The sequence below is a fragment of the Protobothrops mucrosquamatus genome, unplaced genomic scaffold (genome assembly GCF_001527695.2).
Source record: "Protobothrops mucrosquamatus isolate PMUCROS unplaced genomic scaffold, P.Mucros_1.0 scaffold_25, whole genome shotgun sequence".
NCBI classification, from domain to species: Eukaryota; Metazoa; Chordata; class Lepidosauria; order Squamata; family Viperidae; genus Protobothrops; species Protobothrops mucrosquamatus.
This window is the reverse complement of record NW_015386101.1, coordinates 302,818-321,891: the sequence shown is the minus strand read 5'-3', so window position 1 is coordinate 321,891 and position 19,074 is coordinate 302,818. Positions and strand designations below refer to the sequence as shown.

At 41.0% G+C, this 19,074-nt stretch overlaps 1 protein-coding gene across 1 annotated transcript in view; it reads left to right on the top strand.

Moving 5' to 3' along the window:
* Positions 1-1,279: 1,279 nt before the first annotated feature.
* Positions 1,280-19,074, top strand: part of LOC107303182 (phosphatidylinositol-binding clathrin assembly protein) — a 40,773-nt gene continuing 22,978 nt past the window's right edge. Inside the window, exons 1-6 of the mRNA XM_015832385.1 lie at positions 1,280-1,409; positions 12,772-12,914; positions 14,527-14,602; positions 17,660-17,762; positions 18,399-18,492; positions 18,614-18,725. Coding sequence (XP_015687871.1) covers positions 1,280-1,409; positions 12,772-12,914; positions 14,527-14,602; positions 17,660-17,762; positions 18,399-18,492; positions 18,614-18,725 — 658 coding nt within the window. The remainder of the gene's footprint in view (positions 1,410-12,771; positions 12,915-14,526; positions 14,603-17,659; positions 17,763-18,398; positions 18,493-18,613; positions 18,726-19,074) is intronic.

Sequence of the window (19,074 nt, the reverse complement as noted above, 5' to 3'; positions counted from 1 at the left end):
GGCGTTGCTGTGGCCTTCCGATTTCGCCTTGCTGGAGAAGACTCCTGCGAGTCCCCTGGACTGCAAGGCGTTCAAACCGGTCAGTCCTAGAGGAGATCAACCCCGACTGCTCTTTAGAAGGCCAGATCCTGAAGTTGAAACTCAAGGACTTTGGCCACCTAATGAGAAGGAAGGACTCACTGGAGAAGAGCCTGATGCTGGGAAAGATGGAGGGCAAGAGAAGAAGGGGACGACAGAGAATGAGGGGGCTGGATGGAGTCACTGAAGCACTACTGAGCTTCAATGGACTCCAGAAGATGGTAGAGGACAGGAAGGCCTGGAGGAACGTTGTCCATGGGGTCGCGGTGGGTCGGACACCACTTCGCAACTAACAACAACAACGTGCAATCTATTGCACTTCCCCCCCCCCCTCTTCCAAAGGGGGCTCTTCGGATTCCCTGCACAGAAACGGCTCCACCAACAAAGGACGGCTGGCCTTCCTCTCCTCCAACCGGGCGTGCAAAGGCAGCCGCCCAGAAGGGCCAGCCCGTCCCTACCCAACCCACCCCCGTCCCCGCGGCAGGGGCGATCCCAGCCAGGCGCCCCCCGAACACCCCCGGGGCTGGATGCCCAGATCCCAGGAGCCGGAGACCCGCCCGGCTCGGAGAAGCTTTGCAGCAGCCCGCGGCCCAGCTGCGCGCCGTCTCGCCTCCTCCGAGGCCGCGGGGACCCCCCAACCCGTCCCGGGTGGCGGCGCGGCGACCGCAAAGCGGCCCGAAGCGAAGCGCCAGCAGTCTTGCAAGCCAGCGCCTGGCTCCGCCCCCTGGGGGCGCGCGCGGGGCGTGGCCGAGGCGGGAGGGGCGTGGCCGGCGGCGGCGAGGCGTCGCGGCCCGCCGGTCACGTGACGCGCCGCCATTTTGTCTGGAGCGGGCGCGGGCCTCTGAGGTGAGGAGGCAGCGGGGGCGGCGGCGCCGACAGGCCGGACGGGGCGGAGGTCTGGCCGGCCGGAGAGCCGCGTCGTCGTCGCCGTCGCCCGCGAGAGCGAGAGCGAGAGAGCGAGAAGAAGGCGAGAGGCCGGAGGGGAATCGCGCACCGGGGCGTCCCTGTCGGCTCAGCCCGGGCTGCACGGCGGCTGGGCCGGGCTTGGTGGCGCTCCGCCCCGCGGCCTGCCTGCCTGCCTGCCGCCGCTCCTCCTCCTCCTCCTCCTGCCCTGCGCCTCTGCCGAGGGCCGTCGGGGAAGTCCTCCGCTGCTGAGGGGCCGCCGGAGCCGAGCTGGGCAGGGAGCGCCGCCGCCGCCGTCATGTCGGGCCAGTCGATCACCGACCGGATCACGGCGGCGCAGCACAGCGTCACCGGCTCGGCCATCGCCAAGGCCGTCTGCAAGGCCACCACCCACGAAGTCATGGGCCCCAAGAAGAAGCACCTCGACTGTGAGTGCGGGGAGGGGAGGGGGGGCGCCCAACACGCGTGTGCATTCCCACGTTCTTCCCGCTTCCTCTTTCTCTCTGCCCGCGTCGGGACCCCAGGGGTGGGTTTTCCACAGTTCACTCTCCGATTTTCCCCAGGATTGGGTGGGAACCCCCGCCCGGAGGGGCGCTTCCTCCTGACCGGACTAACCCAGGGCTTAGCCAGGCCCAGCGGCCGGGTTCGGGCCTCTTGGGCCCGTGTCCACAACAGTGGGGCCTGGGGGCTTGGACTGGGGGGGCTCTGGAAAAGCTGTGGTTGGGCAGAGCCCCACCCCCTGGATGGGCCCAGTGGGTTAAAGGCATTAATGGCTGGGCTGCACAGACTGACAGAACCGCTTAGATGGATTCCCCCGAAGCCCCCCACTGATATTGCCCCCCAATATTATTGCCTGTTCACCGCCCTGAGTCCCGTAAGGGAGATAGGGCGGTATATAAATTTAAATAATAAATAAATAAATAAATTTGGAGGGGGGGGAGAATCAAACGCACTTGGCCAATTTTGCAGGAAGGATTCAGATTTAGTGCGTAACAAACAGAGAGAGGATTTCGTTTTCCTCTTTTTACTCCCCCCCTGGAAGCGTAAAATCCCTTCGCCCTTGTGTCAGATGGTGATGGTTCCCCCTGATGTCATGACCTGCCACTCTTTGTAAGTGGGCATCTGTAACCTCTCTGTCCTGGGTTGTTGGCATCCTAGGTTGTGCTGGGGGGGGGGGTGTTTGGCAACCCCTGTCTGGATTGTTGGCATCCCTTCCTTGGGCTGCATTGTCAGTTGAGGGATACAATCTCTATTGCAGCAGTTGTCAAAAAAAGTATCTGGGTACTGAGCTACGCACAATAGGCCATCTTTTCAGATCCATCCTCCAAATCACAATCTCTTGTCAGATTTAACATGTCTACCTACCTACCTGCCTTGGGAAGTAGTGTATGTGTTTGGCAAGCAGAAGTTTTCATTTTAATTGTCAGCTAAAGAAAAGAGTGGAGGGAAGCATCAGGTGATAAGAAAGACGCCTGGAGTCCTGAAAAGCTGATACCAGTTATTGAGGATCAGATAGTGCTCTGGGTTAAATGGAAAAATCAATAGCATTGGGTTGATCAGATGGCTTCCAGTCCTTATCTTTCTTGGATCAGCAGGTGCAAAGGTGACCAGCAAGACTGCTTCACAGCTGGGGACAACAAAGGAGGTGCAGTTTGCCAGACATGGTCCATTAGATTTGCTGAAGCCACTTTTGGTATAAAACTGTGAGAAAGCATGATTAAACGAACGAGTTGTTGCCACTTTAAATGAGTCCTGACCAGCCTTTATAGAAGGTTAAAGAGAAGATATGAATCAAGTTCAATGTTTCTGTCTTACAGGATCGGTAATATTCCGCTGCCCTTTAGAAGAACAACTACCTATGTTAGGTTAATGGGAACGGAGAATTGCTGTTTTGGCTTTGTTTAAAAAAGACAACACCAAAATATATAAGACAGAGCAAGAGTTTTATTTCCTGAGCTTGTTTGTTTCCTCCCGTCTCTTTGTGGTACAAATAAACATGCCTCTTCCAAGTAACTCAGAGTTAAAATAAGTCTTCTGTGAGAGATCAAGTAAGCACTGTCAAGTGACTCTTGTCCTAATACATCTGCCTCCAAATAAAGGACATTCTTGACCTAATGAACTGAGGTCTAAAGCTTTCTATTAACAGGTCAACCAGATAAGATAAGGTAGTGTGGTTCTGTGCTCTCAGAGCTCAACAATATAAATAATTTCAGTTGTTCTGCCTTGCTTTTTATATAGCAGTTAAAATGGCCTTCTTGGAAGAAGAGTTTTTATTTTGTGTTAGAAGATTGCTGGAAAAAGAGAAGTTTCTTGGAATCAATATGGAATTACTAAAGCCATTATTATAGATGCACAGTCAGCCAGATGTTTTTGTCCACCTGTTGAGTTTTTCCCCAGGACAGTGTGATAGATGACAGACATTGTTGTTTAATAATCTTAAAGCTTTCAGCACAGGATGTAAGCTGTTCCAAATAAATCTTCCATTGGCAATTCTGATGGTGATTTTGTGAATGCTGATGGTATTCAAGTGGTGTTTCAGATGTTTTGGGATTGCACCCAAGTCACCTATTGGTACTGTTTTTGCTTTACCATAGTCTTCTACTTCGGTTTGCAATTCTTTTTGTATTTTGGGATTTTTCTCCAGTTTTTTTTTCTTCTGCTGTTTTCAGGAACCGCCACATCCACTATCCAGACTTTTTTTTTTGTCTTAGCAGTTGTTAAGTCTCTTATGTGGCATATGCTTATCTGTTTGATTTCTAAAGTCCCAGTGCCCTTTGGCTTTTTCATTTTCTATTACTTTTTCTACTTTGTGTTCTCACCAGTTCTTGCAGGCAAGTAGTATTTCTGGCAGATATTCCAATGCATCTTTGTTGCTACCTTTCTTATTCGGTTCTTTGTAACAAATCTGAGTGATGATCTTGCATTATTTTATTATAGTTGGTTGCAGTCAGATTCATATTTATACTGGATTTGGCATTTTTATCCACTTATCACTATTATTATTTTACAAAAGCTTGATTCTCATTGCATTCAGGCAGTTATCTTGACAGCATTAAGAAAGTGGCTTAACCTTGCTTTAATCCAGAATGTTTTTGCTTATTTCCTAAGGTAGCCAACAGCCTGGGATTCCCTAGTGGCCCCATTCAGATGCTAACTGGGGCCAACCCTGCTTAGCTTCTAGGATTAAGCAAAGACAACTAGTAAGCCAAAGATCCGAGCCCAATAATATTTCTTTGCAATTTAGTAAACAACACAGATAATACATTATTGACTAATCAGGAATCTTCTAGTTGCTCTTTGGAATTGTGCTGATATTAAATGCAGTCCCAGGGCATGTACTTTTATTGAAACTTTCACTGTTTCTTTCCATCTGTATGTTCCTGTTATAATGGAGCAAAAATTACAGTGCAGCATTAAGTTTGCATCACTTCTACTTTCTAAAGCAGTATTTATTTCATAGGACAAAACGAATGTCATTCTCATGTTTTATTCTGCAAAAAGGCACAGTGGTAAAACATCTACCTTTACATTTGATGTTGCACATAGAAATGTGTATACTTTTATTTGTATTTATTTAAGGCTTTATATTTCTTTTGAGATAATTCTACCTGTTCTATACTCTCTTAGCAACAAGTTTACTTTGTCACCAAAGCATGCATGCATCACCTGCAGTCGGAATTAGCAGTGCTAATATGAGATTGTCATTTCCTAACCTTTCAGCTTGCCTGACTGTTGTTCACTGTAGAATTGTGGTTGTTGTAATAGAAGATGCTAGTCTTCTACATATACCGTGGGTGTACTGTTTACTCTGGATAATATCTGTTCCTATATCTATTTAAGACGTACATGATAATGTTTATTTACTTTGACTCAGAAAGATAAGAAAGATATCAATGCTGTTTAGTTCTAGAAGGAAAATTGTTGTAGGAGCAGCAAAATCTTGTGGCATTTAAAAACTTCTTGCTTCTTCAAATTCTTAAAATGCTTGGCTATTTCATCTCCATTAACTACATCCTCAAGATAGTTTTCATTTATAGTCTGTAGATTTTGTATGTCTTCTGGTTTTTACTTCCTATTCAGATGTCAGCTTAAAATCAGTAAACTCAATTGTACAAGGAAATTAGGAAGTGACAACAGGTTGCTCAATAACATTGAAAATAACAATATTTTTAAAAAGGAAATAGATTTAATCTATTGCAGCACATAGAGTTGTTCAAATGAGTTCCACTACATTCAAATAGCCATTTAAGCATTATGTCTGTGCCATAGTGCAAAGAAAGAATTAAATCCAAGAAGGCATATGAAATGCTTGTTTGATTTTTGTTCAACATGGTAGGAAAAATCTATACAATGCTGCTTAATTCACCCTGTTTCTTTTGTTTGGAAAATGTCTCATTTAATGGTGAGAATGTAAGGGAAGCTGATTTTTGGAAATTATATGATGTTGAATATCATCATTGGATGTTCGCAGTACAAAAAGGTTAACAAATGCTGCCATGCAGGGTTCTTATACATGCTGTATACTTATGTTTAAAAAAATGTTATGTACTGCTGCTTTTGTTGTGTTGAATTCCTTTTGCGGCACATGGATAGAATAATATATTTTTTTTAAAAAGCATTGCAGTGCTGCATTTAAATTTTCCCTCTTCTCTAACAATAGCTAGGATTTACGAACATTTATGAACATTCCTTCATTCAAAATTTTTACAGCAATAAAGATTATTAAAAGAGCATATTGGGGATAAGTGAAAAGTAATATAATTTAAGAGCGGAAAGTAGGTTTCGATCAGAAGACAAATACAATTCAGAATGCTTCAGTTCAATTCACTTCAGGTCATAGACTTTCAGACTATATATTTACTAGCTCTTATGCACATTAAGTATTGCTTCTGCATATTATATGTGCATTGATTTAAAGCAAGGGATTTATTATTTATAGCAGGGAAAAGTCTGATTAAACTGTTACATTATTTCTTAGTCGGTAGTTCACACTAGTTGCTTGAAATTACATTATTTATATGTTGTTTCATTCTTACCTCTTTGTTGAATTGTTTACATTTCAAACTATCAGTTTTCTCTAGGATTAGTATCCTAGCATTAATTATGAGAATATAGAAGCCAGTAGTGCAGGCATGTATTTGTTAAATTGTATTATGATTCAGTATGGTGATAAATCACAGTGACTCCCTTCACGTATTAGGCCAAACCAAATTAATTATGTCTTACGTGATATATATGAACTTGTCCATTAGGTGGGTTTACATATCATACTAATGCATAATGTGGTTTCTTAACATTTCAATTGTGCAAACCCTGACATTGTTATTTGGCACAATATAGGAGTTTAATCACTGTGGTTCAGCTGAAGGTGGGCCAAAGAACAAAATAACAATACTGTACTGTGCTTTATATTGTGGAGTGTCTGCTACCTCTCAATTTGAGTGATTTAGAGTATTTATGTTTATAGTATGATCAATATAGAAGCACACACTCAAACTTAGTGCTGAGTGCTTGTCTTTAGGATCATTGCTTAGGCATGTCAATTTTTCCTAGCCAGTCTTTAGAACTTTAAAACATTTTCAGCTATCCTTATCGCTACTCTTATAACTTCCACTTGTAAAACTTTTATCCCAACACAGAAAACTATTTTAAACCATAATCCCTCCCCGCCACAGCCCCATCCTTTCAGTGGATAACACTGACTGCACATTTTTAAAGGTTAAGAGTGTGTGTGTGCGTTCCTATCTTTCTAGGTCTGTTAAAAAGTGTGTTATTCTTAGAATAAGGGCATTTTAGTACCCAGTCATAGCTTTGCTGAAGTCCTATATTTTTCCATATTGTTAGCAATTCTCGCTTTAATTCTGGGCAAGATCAGAAATGAGTATTACGATCTCTAAAACCTCTCTAGAAATTAAGGTGATCTACTGTGATCTCTTTCAGATGTCTTAGAATCTCACAGAACTGTTCTTTTTATTTTTAATCAACACTTACATGTTTTATGGATATCTATTAACTATTGCCCACTAAACTATCCCTAGTTTGGTTTTCACCTGCCTTAGCATGATATTTCAATTTGGCATGGCAGTTAAAATGCCTAATACAGTCAAATGAGCAAATCCCCTGACTTTGTTCTGGGTGATAAGGAAATTTCTATGTAAATATTAAGCAGAATTATAACATTTTGCATCTTTCAAAAAAACGATGCACCTTTAAGCTACTTACATGGGATGTGTGTGTGAAGAAGATGGGCACATAACTATAAACCTTGTCTTTTCTGCAGATGTGCAGAGTGAGCTATATAAATATTCTAATTTCCCCCCCCCCCCCAAAAAAACACAACCCTGTGAGATAGATTTGACTGAAACATAGTGGCTATGTTTGATCTGAGCTATAGTTTACTAATTAACATTTCTGGATTTTGTGCGCACACTGAGCTAGAAATTAAATACCAGTCTGAATTCACACAATATATACTAGGCTAAAAACCTGGCTTGCCCTATCAGTGATTCAGGCAGTAGTGCAGACACAGCCAGTGACTAGCCCATAGTGACCCAGTGTACTTACCCAGTTGAAGGTTGTAAATTATACTGCAACAGAGATGGATTCTGCTTTTTTTTTAAAAAATAAAATGTTAACTCAGATTTATGGCTTGATTAAAAACTGTTTAGAAACCATGCGGCTTAGGAATGTAGTTCAGGCTAGCTGTCAGGTTCTAGATAGGCATTTTTCACAATTTCTTATCTGCTAGATGTGATGTTCACTAATCAATAATGAATTTTCAGTACAGAAGGTTTTATTTCATATTGTGATTGTGAATATCGGGCAGTTATGTTGATTTATTATAACAGCATTCTTGCTGGCAGTTTATCTTCACTTGCCAATAGTGGCTTTAGCTACACAGCAAAGTTTTTAAACAGTTTTTAAATAATAGCTCTCATTCTGTAGATTGCTTTCACTTGAGAATAAAAGCTTCAAATTGATTCAATATCAAATGAGCCAACTTCACTCTGGTGCAGGCAGTGCAAACCAGCATATTCTAAGGAGATCAAGGCTAGAGGATAGCTTGATATTATGAGCCAGATGCTGGACAACAACACCAGCAATGCTGTATCTGGGGGTATAGTTACCACACCTCCCAGACAGTGGGTGTGGTAGACTTGCTGCTTCTTGTGATGGCTTGCTTCTGTTTGACATGGATTGGGTTTTGCACGCAGTAGAGCCAAGTGGTGGTCCCTAAACATTAGTTATACCTCAGGATTATCAGTAGTGCAGAAAAGTCTGCAGATTTATAGCTTGCATTTGGTAACAGAAGAGATCAGAATTGGATCATATCTTTAATTACTCATAGGCATGCTGGGACAGGAAAACTACTGGATTCTTTTTGAAAACAAGTTATGATTATGAGTATCTCTAAAGTGGATTCAGAAGTTACTACTGCTTTGTGACGTAGAGGGCATGGCTGAGTTAGATTGCAGTTTTGCTTTTCAGAGTGCTCCATCTTGTTCCTTCTTGAAATCGCATCATAATTGGTGAATTAGGATTCAGACTTCACATTCTTTACCATCATTTTATGGTTCTATGCCTATTACCTTTAATATAAGCCTTCATTCTCACTTAATTGGTTCACTGATTTTTTTCCAGGTTTAGCTTCAGTCTAGTGTGTAGATGACTGTTATTAAAAGCCCATCGAAGCAACAGATATAAAATGTATAATAATGGACAGTCTTTGTCAAAAAGACTGAAAAAATAGTGAATCAAAATCCCGGAAATAAAAGAGATTCCTTACTTGTTGCAGAAACCTGTTTTCTAGAAAAAATTATCAGGCCTTTTTATCAGATTTTAGATGGAGTCTTAAGAGGCAGCATTTCATAAATATGCTGTTTTAGTGCAGCTTCTTGTAATGCACAAAGGCAATACAAAATTATCATTGTAATGCAAAAAATATGTTAGGATCTGAAATGAATGCAGTGAATTACACTGTTATTGCAGTAGAAATATGGGGGGGGGGTTTCCCCTAAAGTCCTGTTTGCACATCTAGGGCAAATGAAGGAATGCAATATAGATAGATATAATGCTGGGAAATCCAAAGGGCCACTTTGAATAACCACAGCATTCATATAATCAGCAGCTAATTGAGTGATCCTTTATGAACAGAGGGGAAAAAATCCAGCTATTACTTTACATCTTGGAACTATAATTTAGGGTGTCCAGTTTGAACAAAATCATAGCTATCAGATAATGGTTATCTTTTCTCATTTGTGGTCTTGAAGCACCAAATAGAAGGCTCAAACTCCAATTTGCTGGGATTTTGTGCAGATCAGCAATGTATTTATGTTTATTTTATAATTGCCGTAAAATAATATATGTTTAATATATTTATACAGTTTCTGAAATAACTACTGTTTTTCTTGGGAGGATTTCCCCCCCCCCCATGTTTGCTTGGAGCATTCCATCCAGTATCAAGTACAGATATAGTTTCTTGTTCCAATTATATGTATGTGAATGAATTGAAGGATAGGCTAAATTCAAAGTAGAACGTGAGTTGGGAAGAGATGGAACCCTACTACTCTTCTACATTTGATTTGCAAGGGCTCATATTTGTATATTGATCCCTTAAGATCAGATGTTAAGAAGAGTGGCTACTACAGAAATTCCTTATTGTGCTTTGCCCTCTATGACAGACATGTCAAACACAAGGCCCGGGGCCCGGATGCGGCCCGTGAAGTGGTTTCATGTGGCCCGCAAAGCCATCCTGGAAACAGTGAGGGAACGGCCCCCGCTGCCTTGGTCCTGGCCCAGGCCGGCCGGGAGCCAATGTACAATTTTGTGGTGGCCATCTATGCTGAAACACATTCAGTCTTAGCTCCACAAGGCCATCCAGAAACAGTGAGGAACCAGCCCCTGCCGCGTCGGCCCCGCCCCCTGGGTGCATGCTGGGGAGGTGTCCCTCTTTGTGAGGAATGAAGAAATGGACCATGCCTTGGCACTTGCCCTGGTCCCACCCCCTTCTGCCAGAGACCCTCAGATCTGTCCCACTCCTGCCCAGGCCCCCACAGGCATCCTTGACGCGAATGATGTAGAGCTGGCCACACCCACCCAGTAGGCGACACCCACTCCATCCACCCCCACTCAGTAGGCTGCACCCACCCTGGCCACACCCACCCGCCCCCCAAGGGCAACCGCAATGCTGATGCGGCCCTCAATGAAATTGAGTTTGACACCCCTGCTCTATGATGACCAAGAACATTTAGAGGGCATCAGTGGGCCTGTACTTTCTCTGAAGGACAGGAATATTATCAATCACTTCTATGGTGCAGACTTGTCTGTAGATTGTGAAGAATTACTGTACGTGCTATGCCTGGTCATGTTGATAAAGTAGCTGCAGAAGATGGACAAAGATTAAGTTCATCTGCATCTACATTTTGGGCAGGACCATTTGCAGAAATGAAGTGTTTAATTATTATATTACCCAATTACTGAGTTGGCAAGCTATTCCTTTGTGATTTCCCATGAACAGCAGTATCAAGAAAATTCATGTAGGAAATTGTGGTTTAGAAAATAAGGAGTAGGGAATTTCTAGAAAAATGGTGACTTTTAGAGGCCTGAGCAAACTGGGAATATTTGAGTTTGGATGATAACCGGCTGGGTCACACGAGAGGAAGAAAGTGAAATAATATTAAGAGAAATAAAATCCGGGTGATGTTTATAGTTTCAGAGAAATGCTAAATTTGAATGCTTGCATATCCTGCTTGTTCACAGTGACAAAAATTCCAGGTGAGGAAAAGTGAAACAATATATTGTTTTACAACCTGAATCATTTGATGAAAATAGGGAATATTGAATAACAAGGGGAAAATGGGAGACTTTCTAATATTATTCATGCCTGCTCAGGTTCTGGTAAAAGTGCTAACTGGATCTTACCGTGTTTCCCCAAAAATAAGATCTGGTCTTATTTTTTTTGCCTCCAATAGAGGCACCAGGTCTTAGTTTTTGGTGGTGTCTTTTCCATGGTCTCACCTCACCACGGCAGCACTGACAGCCCTGCCCAGTCGGCCCACTTCTTCTGTGGCCGAAGGAAATGCCTCTGCAGCTGAGAATAGAGCTCCGGATTGATGCGCGTGGTGCCCCCCCGGCCTGCATTTCACCATCAAAGACCTTTCCAGAAGGCCTCCGACAGCGAAATGCAAGCCAGGGGGGCGGTGCAGAAGAAGTGGGCGCACGATGCAGGCGTTGATTCATGGGAGGCCTGGCTGCAATGGTACGGGGCGCGTGGGGCAGCTCCATCCCCCCACCCCTACCCTAGCTTGATTTTTAGACATGCACCTTGCCCCCAAACTAGGGCTTAGATTAGGCCTATCCCCAAAAATCAGGCTAGGGTTTATTTTCAGGGTAGGTCTTACTTTCGGACAAACACAGTAGTTTGACTGTAGGACTATTAGACCATTGAACTGAAGGCCAGTAGTATTAAACATTTGCTCTACTGTCACATTGCCTGCCTGTCTGCTCTCTCTTCAGCTCTTTGGGTTTCCTGTGTGCTACCAGGAAAAAAAACTGAGCTGCGAATCTTTGGGCCAACCTCCTCCTATTCATTTTCTGTGCATTTTTCTCAGCTGGTTTATCAGGTTACTTACTGCATGCTTTCTCTCCTCATCCTTGTCTTGTCATTTACAAAGTAACACAGTTCTCTTATTTTTCCTATAAAGTAGTCTGTTAGGCCAGTTTTAGGTTATTCCAAGGTAAAATCACTATAAACTAACAAATATTTATTAAGGAATGGGGTTTTTTTAGGCACATTGGAGATTTAATGCTATAATTTGTTTGAATTTAAGATGGCTGACTTTGTTGCAACAAGCTGATATTTATGTGTAAAACGAATGTAGACAATCCAGCACTATTTGTATTTTCTCACTGCTTGTATAACTAGTGAAGACGTTTGGGGTTGTGCTGTTTCTCTGCACAAGTCTTTCAAACCTGCCCAACTGCTTGCCACAATTATTTTTCTCTCTCTATTTTTTTTCAGCATATTCAAAATGTTAGCGAATAGTCCAAGAGTTTTGAAGTACTGGAAGAGACTCCAGTCTTTCTCCCTCCCTCCAGTTTTGGCTAGATACATCATTTTAGGCTTTTGTCTACGTGTCAGTAATGATAGCCTCTATTTCTAATCCTGTCATGCTCTAAACATAATTTGCCACTTCTGATTTGGTAAAACTTTTCTTTTAGATGTATACACATCAGTTCCTGTTTGTAAAGGATGGATAGATGTGTCTGATTCAGCAAGCTTGCTGCATCATTTTTACTAGAGAATAAAACCGGTGCTGCAAAAGAAAGTTGCTTGATACTAAAGATGTGGAATCATGATGAAACATTTAGAAAGTGTTTGATGTAATTTCCCCAGCTAATGTGTGAAACGTGAAGAACACAGTCAGTCCTTGTTTAGCCATCGCAATCTTGGGGAAGGGAGAGGCAATTCGATAGTTAAGCAAAGCAGTCACTAAGTGAAACTACAACTGCTTTTGATGTTGCTACAGCTTTCCTTTGTTTTACAGACCTGCAAAGGTCATAACTATGAGGAATGATCGTATAAAGTTACTTTTTTATCACTGTTGTAACTGCTAAATGAGGACTACTTGCAGTCGGTTGAATATGAGAATGAATTTTAGGATTCCAGAATACTTTTGAGCATATCCCTCTTTTTGAGCTTTTATTGGTATAAAAAGGGTGAGATGGGTGGCAAACAAATTTGGTAAATGAATACATATTTATTAAAACACCTTGTTTCTTGAATTTCAGATTTAATTCAATGCACAAATGAGATGAATGTGAATATTCCACAGTTAGCAGACACGCTTTTTGAGAGGACGGCAAACAGTAGCTGGGTAGTAGTGTTCAAAGCTCTAATTACAACACACCACCTCATGATGTATGGAAATGAGGTAAGAAAGCAGCATTTTGCAATACATTTCAAAAGGGGAGGGTTTTCAAAATCAGTGCCTGGTGAATTTCCCAAAGACGGCATGCCAGAGGCTTCAAAAACCAGGAGGAATTGCGTATGTAGCTCCTTATTAGAAAGCAAATACTGGCATAGAAAGTTATTTTATTAGTCCCCCCCCCCCCCCAGAAATTAGCAAATGTGTTAAATGAAGTACTTATCCTGCATTGTGAGATTCTGGCCTGACAGGTTTTATTTTTGCCCTTAAAGGTTCCAAGGATTCTATTGCCCACTTGCCATTTTAACAACATTGTGCCTGTTAGCATTTGACTGTTTCAAACTTCTTGGGGAATCTGAATGAGAATGAGTTGAATACACATCCCAAGCTCACTTTGTGGTGGAATTGAACAATGCACTCTCCATTGTTGTCTAGTTAACAGTCCTTTATCCCCAAAGTGTGTGTATATGCTATTTTTAGAAGACATGTTTGTCATAAAATCTATCAGCTCCACTCTTAGCATGCAAAAATATCTCCCCCTGATTTGAAAAACAGAGTGGAATTTGCTTTACAGATTTTTACAGGACCGAGGCAATTCTGCCTCAAATCCTGAAGTGGTTTATAGTGTTCAGTCATGCAGGAAGCTAATAGAATGGAAACTAAAGCTAAAAAAATATCCCATATCTTAGAATGGGAAGAATCCCAAAGGACAATGAGATAATAACTTGTTAGTCGTGTCAGCTTGCGGCAATTAAAGCATTAGGAGTAAAACGTCTTTGCCTTGGATTTGTACCAGGTCTATTTTCCTACTATGCGTAGATGTAAATCTTGCTTAATTGTCGTGAGAATAATCTCACAATAGTATAGCACATAGTATAAAGAATAGTATTCTTTATAATCATCATATGATGAAAGGCATGCAAAATGAGCAATCTGCAGTGGTATAATATTTGAGTTTTGCTTCCATTTCCCTTTTCCATGGAACCATTTGTAAATCAGAGTTGCTATGAAATACATTGCATATCAGTTTCTCTTACATCATTCTGCTCCAGTTTTATCTCTCTGGTTAGTGATTGCAAAATTGTAACTATTAATAGATATAATTGGCTTGCCTTAGTAAAAACAAGAAATAGTTCTTGTTTATGTGATCAAGGAACTACAGGTGGTCCTTGACGTACAACAGTTCGCTTAGTGACTGTTTAAAGTTACAACGGCACTGAAAAAAGTGACTTATAACCATTTTTCATAGTTACAACTTTTGCAGCATCCCCATGATCATGTGATAGAAATTCAGACAGCAGTTGGTTCTTACTTACGACTATTGCAGTGTCCCAAGTCATGTGATCACTTTTTGCAACCTTCTGATAAGCAAAATCAATAGGGAAGCCAGATTCACTTAACAACTGTGGTAAGAAATGTCATAAAATGGGGCTAAACTCACTTAACAAATTCTCATTTGACAACATAAATTTTGCGCTCAATTGTCATAAGTTGAGGACTATCTGTATTTCATGTGTCACTTGCTTAGAAATTAGCAGTATAAAATATTTCTATAGAAAGATAATAATCTGCAGAAAGATAATAAAGATAATCTGAATTCTGATTCATTTGTTCACAGCGCTTTATTCAATACTTGGCATCTCGAAATACATTATTTAATCTCAACAACTATCTGGATAAAAGTGCCATGCAGGGTAAGGATTCTTTTTCTTTTAAAAATAAGTTTGAATTTATATTCTGTGTTTAAATTGAATCATATTTGATTAGCCTGTTACGTCTCTTTATCTTAGTGAGGTTTTTGTTATTGATAATGAAAAGAGTGATTCTTCAGATGATTGGGGTTTTAAAAGTGAGCATCGAATTTGGAATGGTCAAGCCCTCTAACTTGAGGAAAAGAATTTTTTTAGGGCCAGGCACAGCATCCTTCCATCCTTGCCTTTGTGAAATTGAGACAAGTCAACATTTTTTTACTGTAGCTTTTATAAGGATCTTTGAAAAGACATGATAATCCCTCTTTTATTACTTAAGTGCACCTGGGGAACAGACAATTTTTTACAGTCACTTTTTACTTTCAGTCTCAATCTATGAAACCACCTACACACTAAACAAATTTATTGTAGTGTCAATTCAGTTGAGGCAACAATTAACATGAAACATGCCTTTTCTTTTTAACTGATGGGTTTTATTTGCTTGTTTATTGCTGATCTCTATAAATCAAGAATTTGATTTGAATTGTACGCAGCTTGTCAGAGTGTCAATTACTAAAATACCCGCTTATTGATGATTCACAAGCTGAATAATAAGGACATAAATTGTTCTAAACAAACTCCTCAAAATGTTGTTGGCTTTTATTTAACGAGGTAATACTGCCATTCATAGGAACTACATCAATTAGCTAATGCCAAGAGGTTTGCAAGTTGAAACAGCTGGAAGATGGATATTCCAAGGAACCGAAATTAATTTGGATCCCAATACATTCAGAAGAATTGTTATAAGAAGGTTTTGGTGGAGATATGGCCAATTGACTATGGCCCTCTGAAAGGGGAGCGAATGACCAAGCCAGAGACCAACAAACAGATCAATAGATAAGTTCCTTGGAACCTCTATAAATAAAGAGAGAACAGAAGATCTCCCACATGTGTTCTTGATGGCTGCTTCATGTTAGGAGATCCTAGGACAGTGGTGGCAAACCTATGGCACGTGTGCCAGAGGCGGCACTCAGAGCCCTCTCTGTGGGCACGCGCGCCATGCCCCTGAGATGACAACTGACCCTCTTCAACCAGCTGTCCGCTAACTTGCCGAGGTCCCACATGGCCAGATGCATCCCAGCACAGCTGGTTTCCCTCCCCCCCGTCCCATCCCTCCTGGCCTCGCATGCTCTCCTTTTCCCGGGCACGACCCACTGCATCGCCTCCTCAGCTGTTGGTCAGCCGTCCAGCTCAGAGGCGGCTTCTCTGAACTACTGGCGGTGGGCTGCGGAGCCCCAGAGTGCGCCGGTCGAGAGGCCGGCAGGCTGTGGCTGCTGACGGATGCTGTCGGCCCCCATGTGCTCACTGGAATCTGTGTGTGGGGGCCGATGGTGTCAGGCAGCAGCCGCCCCAGCCCCTGCCTCGCCTTGCACCCCCGCTCTGCCTTGCCTCACCTCGCCTCACCCCGCAGGACTCCTGCCCACCGCCCCAACTGCCAGAGACACCCTGAATCTCCCCCAACCCTGCCCAGCCCCCACAGGCGTCCCTCCCCACAAGCAATATCGAGGTGACCACACCCACTTGCCCACGCCCACCCAGGGGGCCACGCCCACCTGGCACCCGGCAATAAATAAATGGGTTTTGGGTTGCAGTTTGGGCACTCGGTCTCTAAAACGTTCGCCATCACCGTCCTAGGACAGTACTTTCCTATGAGTTTGAGCACCAGGAGACAATGGTGTTAGCCATCTTGCTTGCAACTGCAGTGGAGATTTTTAAAGGACACTCGGCAAACTTCATTTTCTAATCAATTTCAGAAATTGCTTAGTAACTACTTCTTTATTCTAGATCTTTAGAATAACTGTCTACCTTTAATGCTGAACAAAAAGAACATTTTAATCATAAGCTTAAGAATTTAAAGAATCTGAAAGAAATAGCAAAAAGCTAAATAAGATTTTGATCTTAGAAACTTATAAACAGAGTAAGGGTCCAAATAAAATTGGAACAGCGAAGTTTGTACAAGAGTTTGGAATTATGAAGAACATATACCTTCTCGTGGGGAATAAATCCTGTTTCGGTTTTTACAAGATTAACAAAGAATTTCATGATTTCAAAAACTGGACACTGGAACGAACTAAAGATTTGGGGTGTACGAAAGATACGTAGGTTTTTGAGATGGTGGAAAACATAATGAGAATAGAAATATTGAAGGAGACTTGAAGAATGGAATCAGAAAATAGCAGCCATAATATCAACAAGCTAAGAAATTATGTTGGCTTCTATAGATAGACTACAGATGTAAAAGATGTTATTGAAGCAATGTCAGATATAGAATAAATTTGAAGACATAGAAAATGGTTTAAAAAAATAATTTAAACTGACAGGCGAAGGAGAACGATTTAGGAAAGGATGTTTCACTGGATCTACAAAAGAAATTGGCTGAGTCTTTAAAATTTAAAAGGGAAGTGCAAATGACAAACCAAGAGAGTGACTTGAATAAAATTTTCCTACTGGATTTACAGAAGAGGCTTCTTAAAGTCTTGAAGAATTCTGTGTAATGGGACAAAGAAAAAAAATGAAGAGAAATTAAATTCTATGACAATATTTGAATGAACTAAAGATTAAAATTGTTACAATTGAAATGAATTAATATAAATTTGGTTTATTTGAATAAGGTTAAAACACAATATTTTGTTACTTGTGGCTATCTTTTATGAACTTTCTGCTGACACCAGGATTGAAAAGATACTTTATGTATTTGCTTATAGTTAAGATGTAGGTGGAAGAATTAAATGTAACTTTAGAAAGGATGAAGAATTACTAAATTGTTTATACTTGTGATGAAGTTGTAAAGCAACTTTTTTATGTTTCTTTTTCTTTATTCTGACTTCCTATTTCCCTTGCACTTTTTACTCCTAATTTCTTTCCTTTCTTTAGCTTGTGTTACATCTGGCTATTATAATAAAAATTCTAAATTATATATGTATATATAAAACAATACAGAAGAAGACTTATAAGGATGTAAAAATAAAAAAAATGTCTAACTGAAAATTTCTTTATTTTCAGGCTATGATATGTCTACCTTCATCAGACGATATAGCAGATACTTGAACGAAAAAGCACTTTCTTATAGACTTGTAGCAGTTGATTTCACCAAAATGAAAAGAGGGTAAGGGTCACTTAGATTTTCACGCTTTTGTGTTTGGAGGGCAGAAGTTGAACGGAACCAGCTTAAACGAAATACTGTACATAGAGAAGAAAAAGAAAAATCCAATTTGCTACATCGATTTAAAGTATCTACAATACTTTTTCCAGTTAACTTTTTCTGCATTTTGAACATAGCTATAACATTAATAGGAAATATTCCTTAAAGAGATTCAATGGTGTGATTTGAAAATTGAAAAAAAATCCCATTCTTTGCCTATTTTTTTCTATGTGATTTCAGAAGACATACTCAAGTATGTCTGATAGTGAGAACAATTAACCAGTGGAACAAGCTGCCTCCAGAAGCGGTGAATGCTCCAATACTGGAAGTTTTTAAGAAGAGACTGGACAGCCAGTTTGTCCGAAATGGTGTAGGGTTTCCTGCCTGAGCAGGGGGTTGGACTAGATGACCTCCAAGGTCCCTTCCAACTTTATTATTATTATTATTATTATTATTATTATTATTATTATTATTATTATTATTAACATGTGCAGAAAGGAGCAGTTTTATTAGAATCTGACGCATAGGTTGTGATTTTGTTGCGCTACATGTGTTATTCTGATAAACCTTTAAAATGTATTTTTCGTTATGTCTTTGAAGGATTGATGGTGTGATGAGGACAATGAATACTGAAAAACTTTTGAAAACCTTGCCAATTATTCAGAATCAGCTGGATGCACTTCTTGATTTTGATGTAAGCCTAGGAATTGCTCTTTACTGCTATAAAACAGAGTTGGACTTTTCCAAGGGAATGAGGGAATGTTTTTACTTCCTCGTGTTTTAACTCTTTTCCATTTTTGCCGTTTTCTGTGCAGGCAAACCCAAATGAACTAACCAATGGCGTAATCAATGCTGCCTTCATGCTCCTCTTTAAAGATTCCATTAGGCTTTTTGCAGCCTATAACGAGGGGATCATTAACCTGTTAGGTATGTGACATGAAAATAATTTAAAGTGGAGACATGTAAACCTACGTACGAGGTTTTCTAGATATTTTCCATGTTCAACTTCTCCTTCATTTCTTTATATTCTAACCTGTTTATTATTTTGTCTTATTTCACAATTTGTTTCTGTCACACACATGTATCCCTTGGCCATCACATAATAGTTTTGCTTATGCTCCTTTCTGCTGCATTCTTTTCCAACATCCATATACAGCTTCCTCTGCCTCGTATCCATAATGTTAGAAATTGCTTTCTTAAAAAAAAAACACTGATATTGTACAGCTTTGGCCATCTGTGATGTTGAAATGTTCCATAATACTTCAGCAGGTTAACT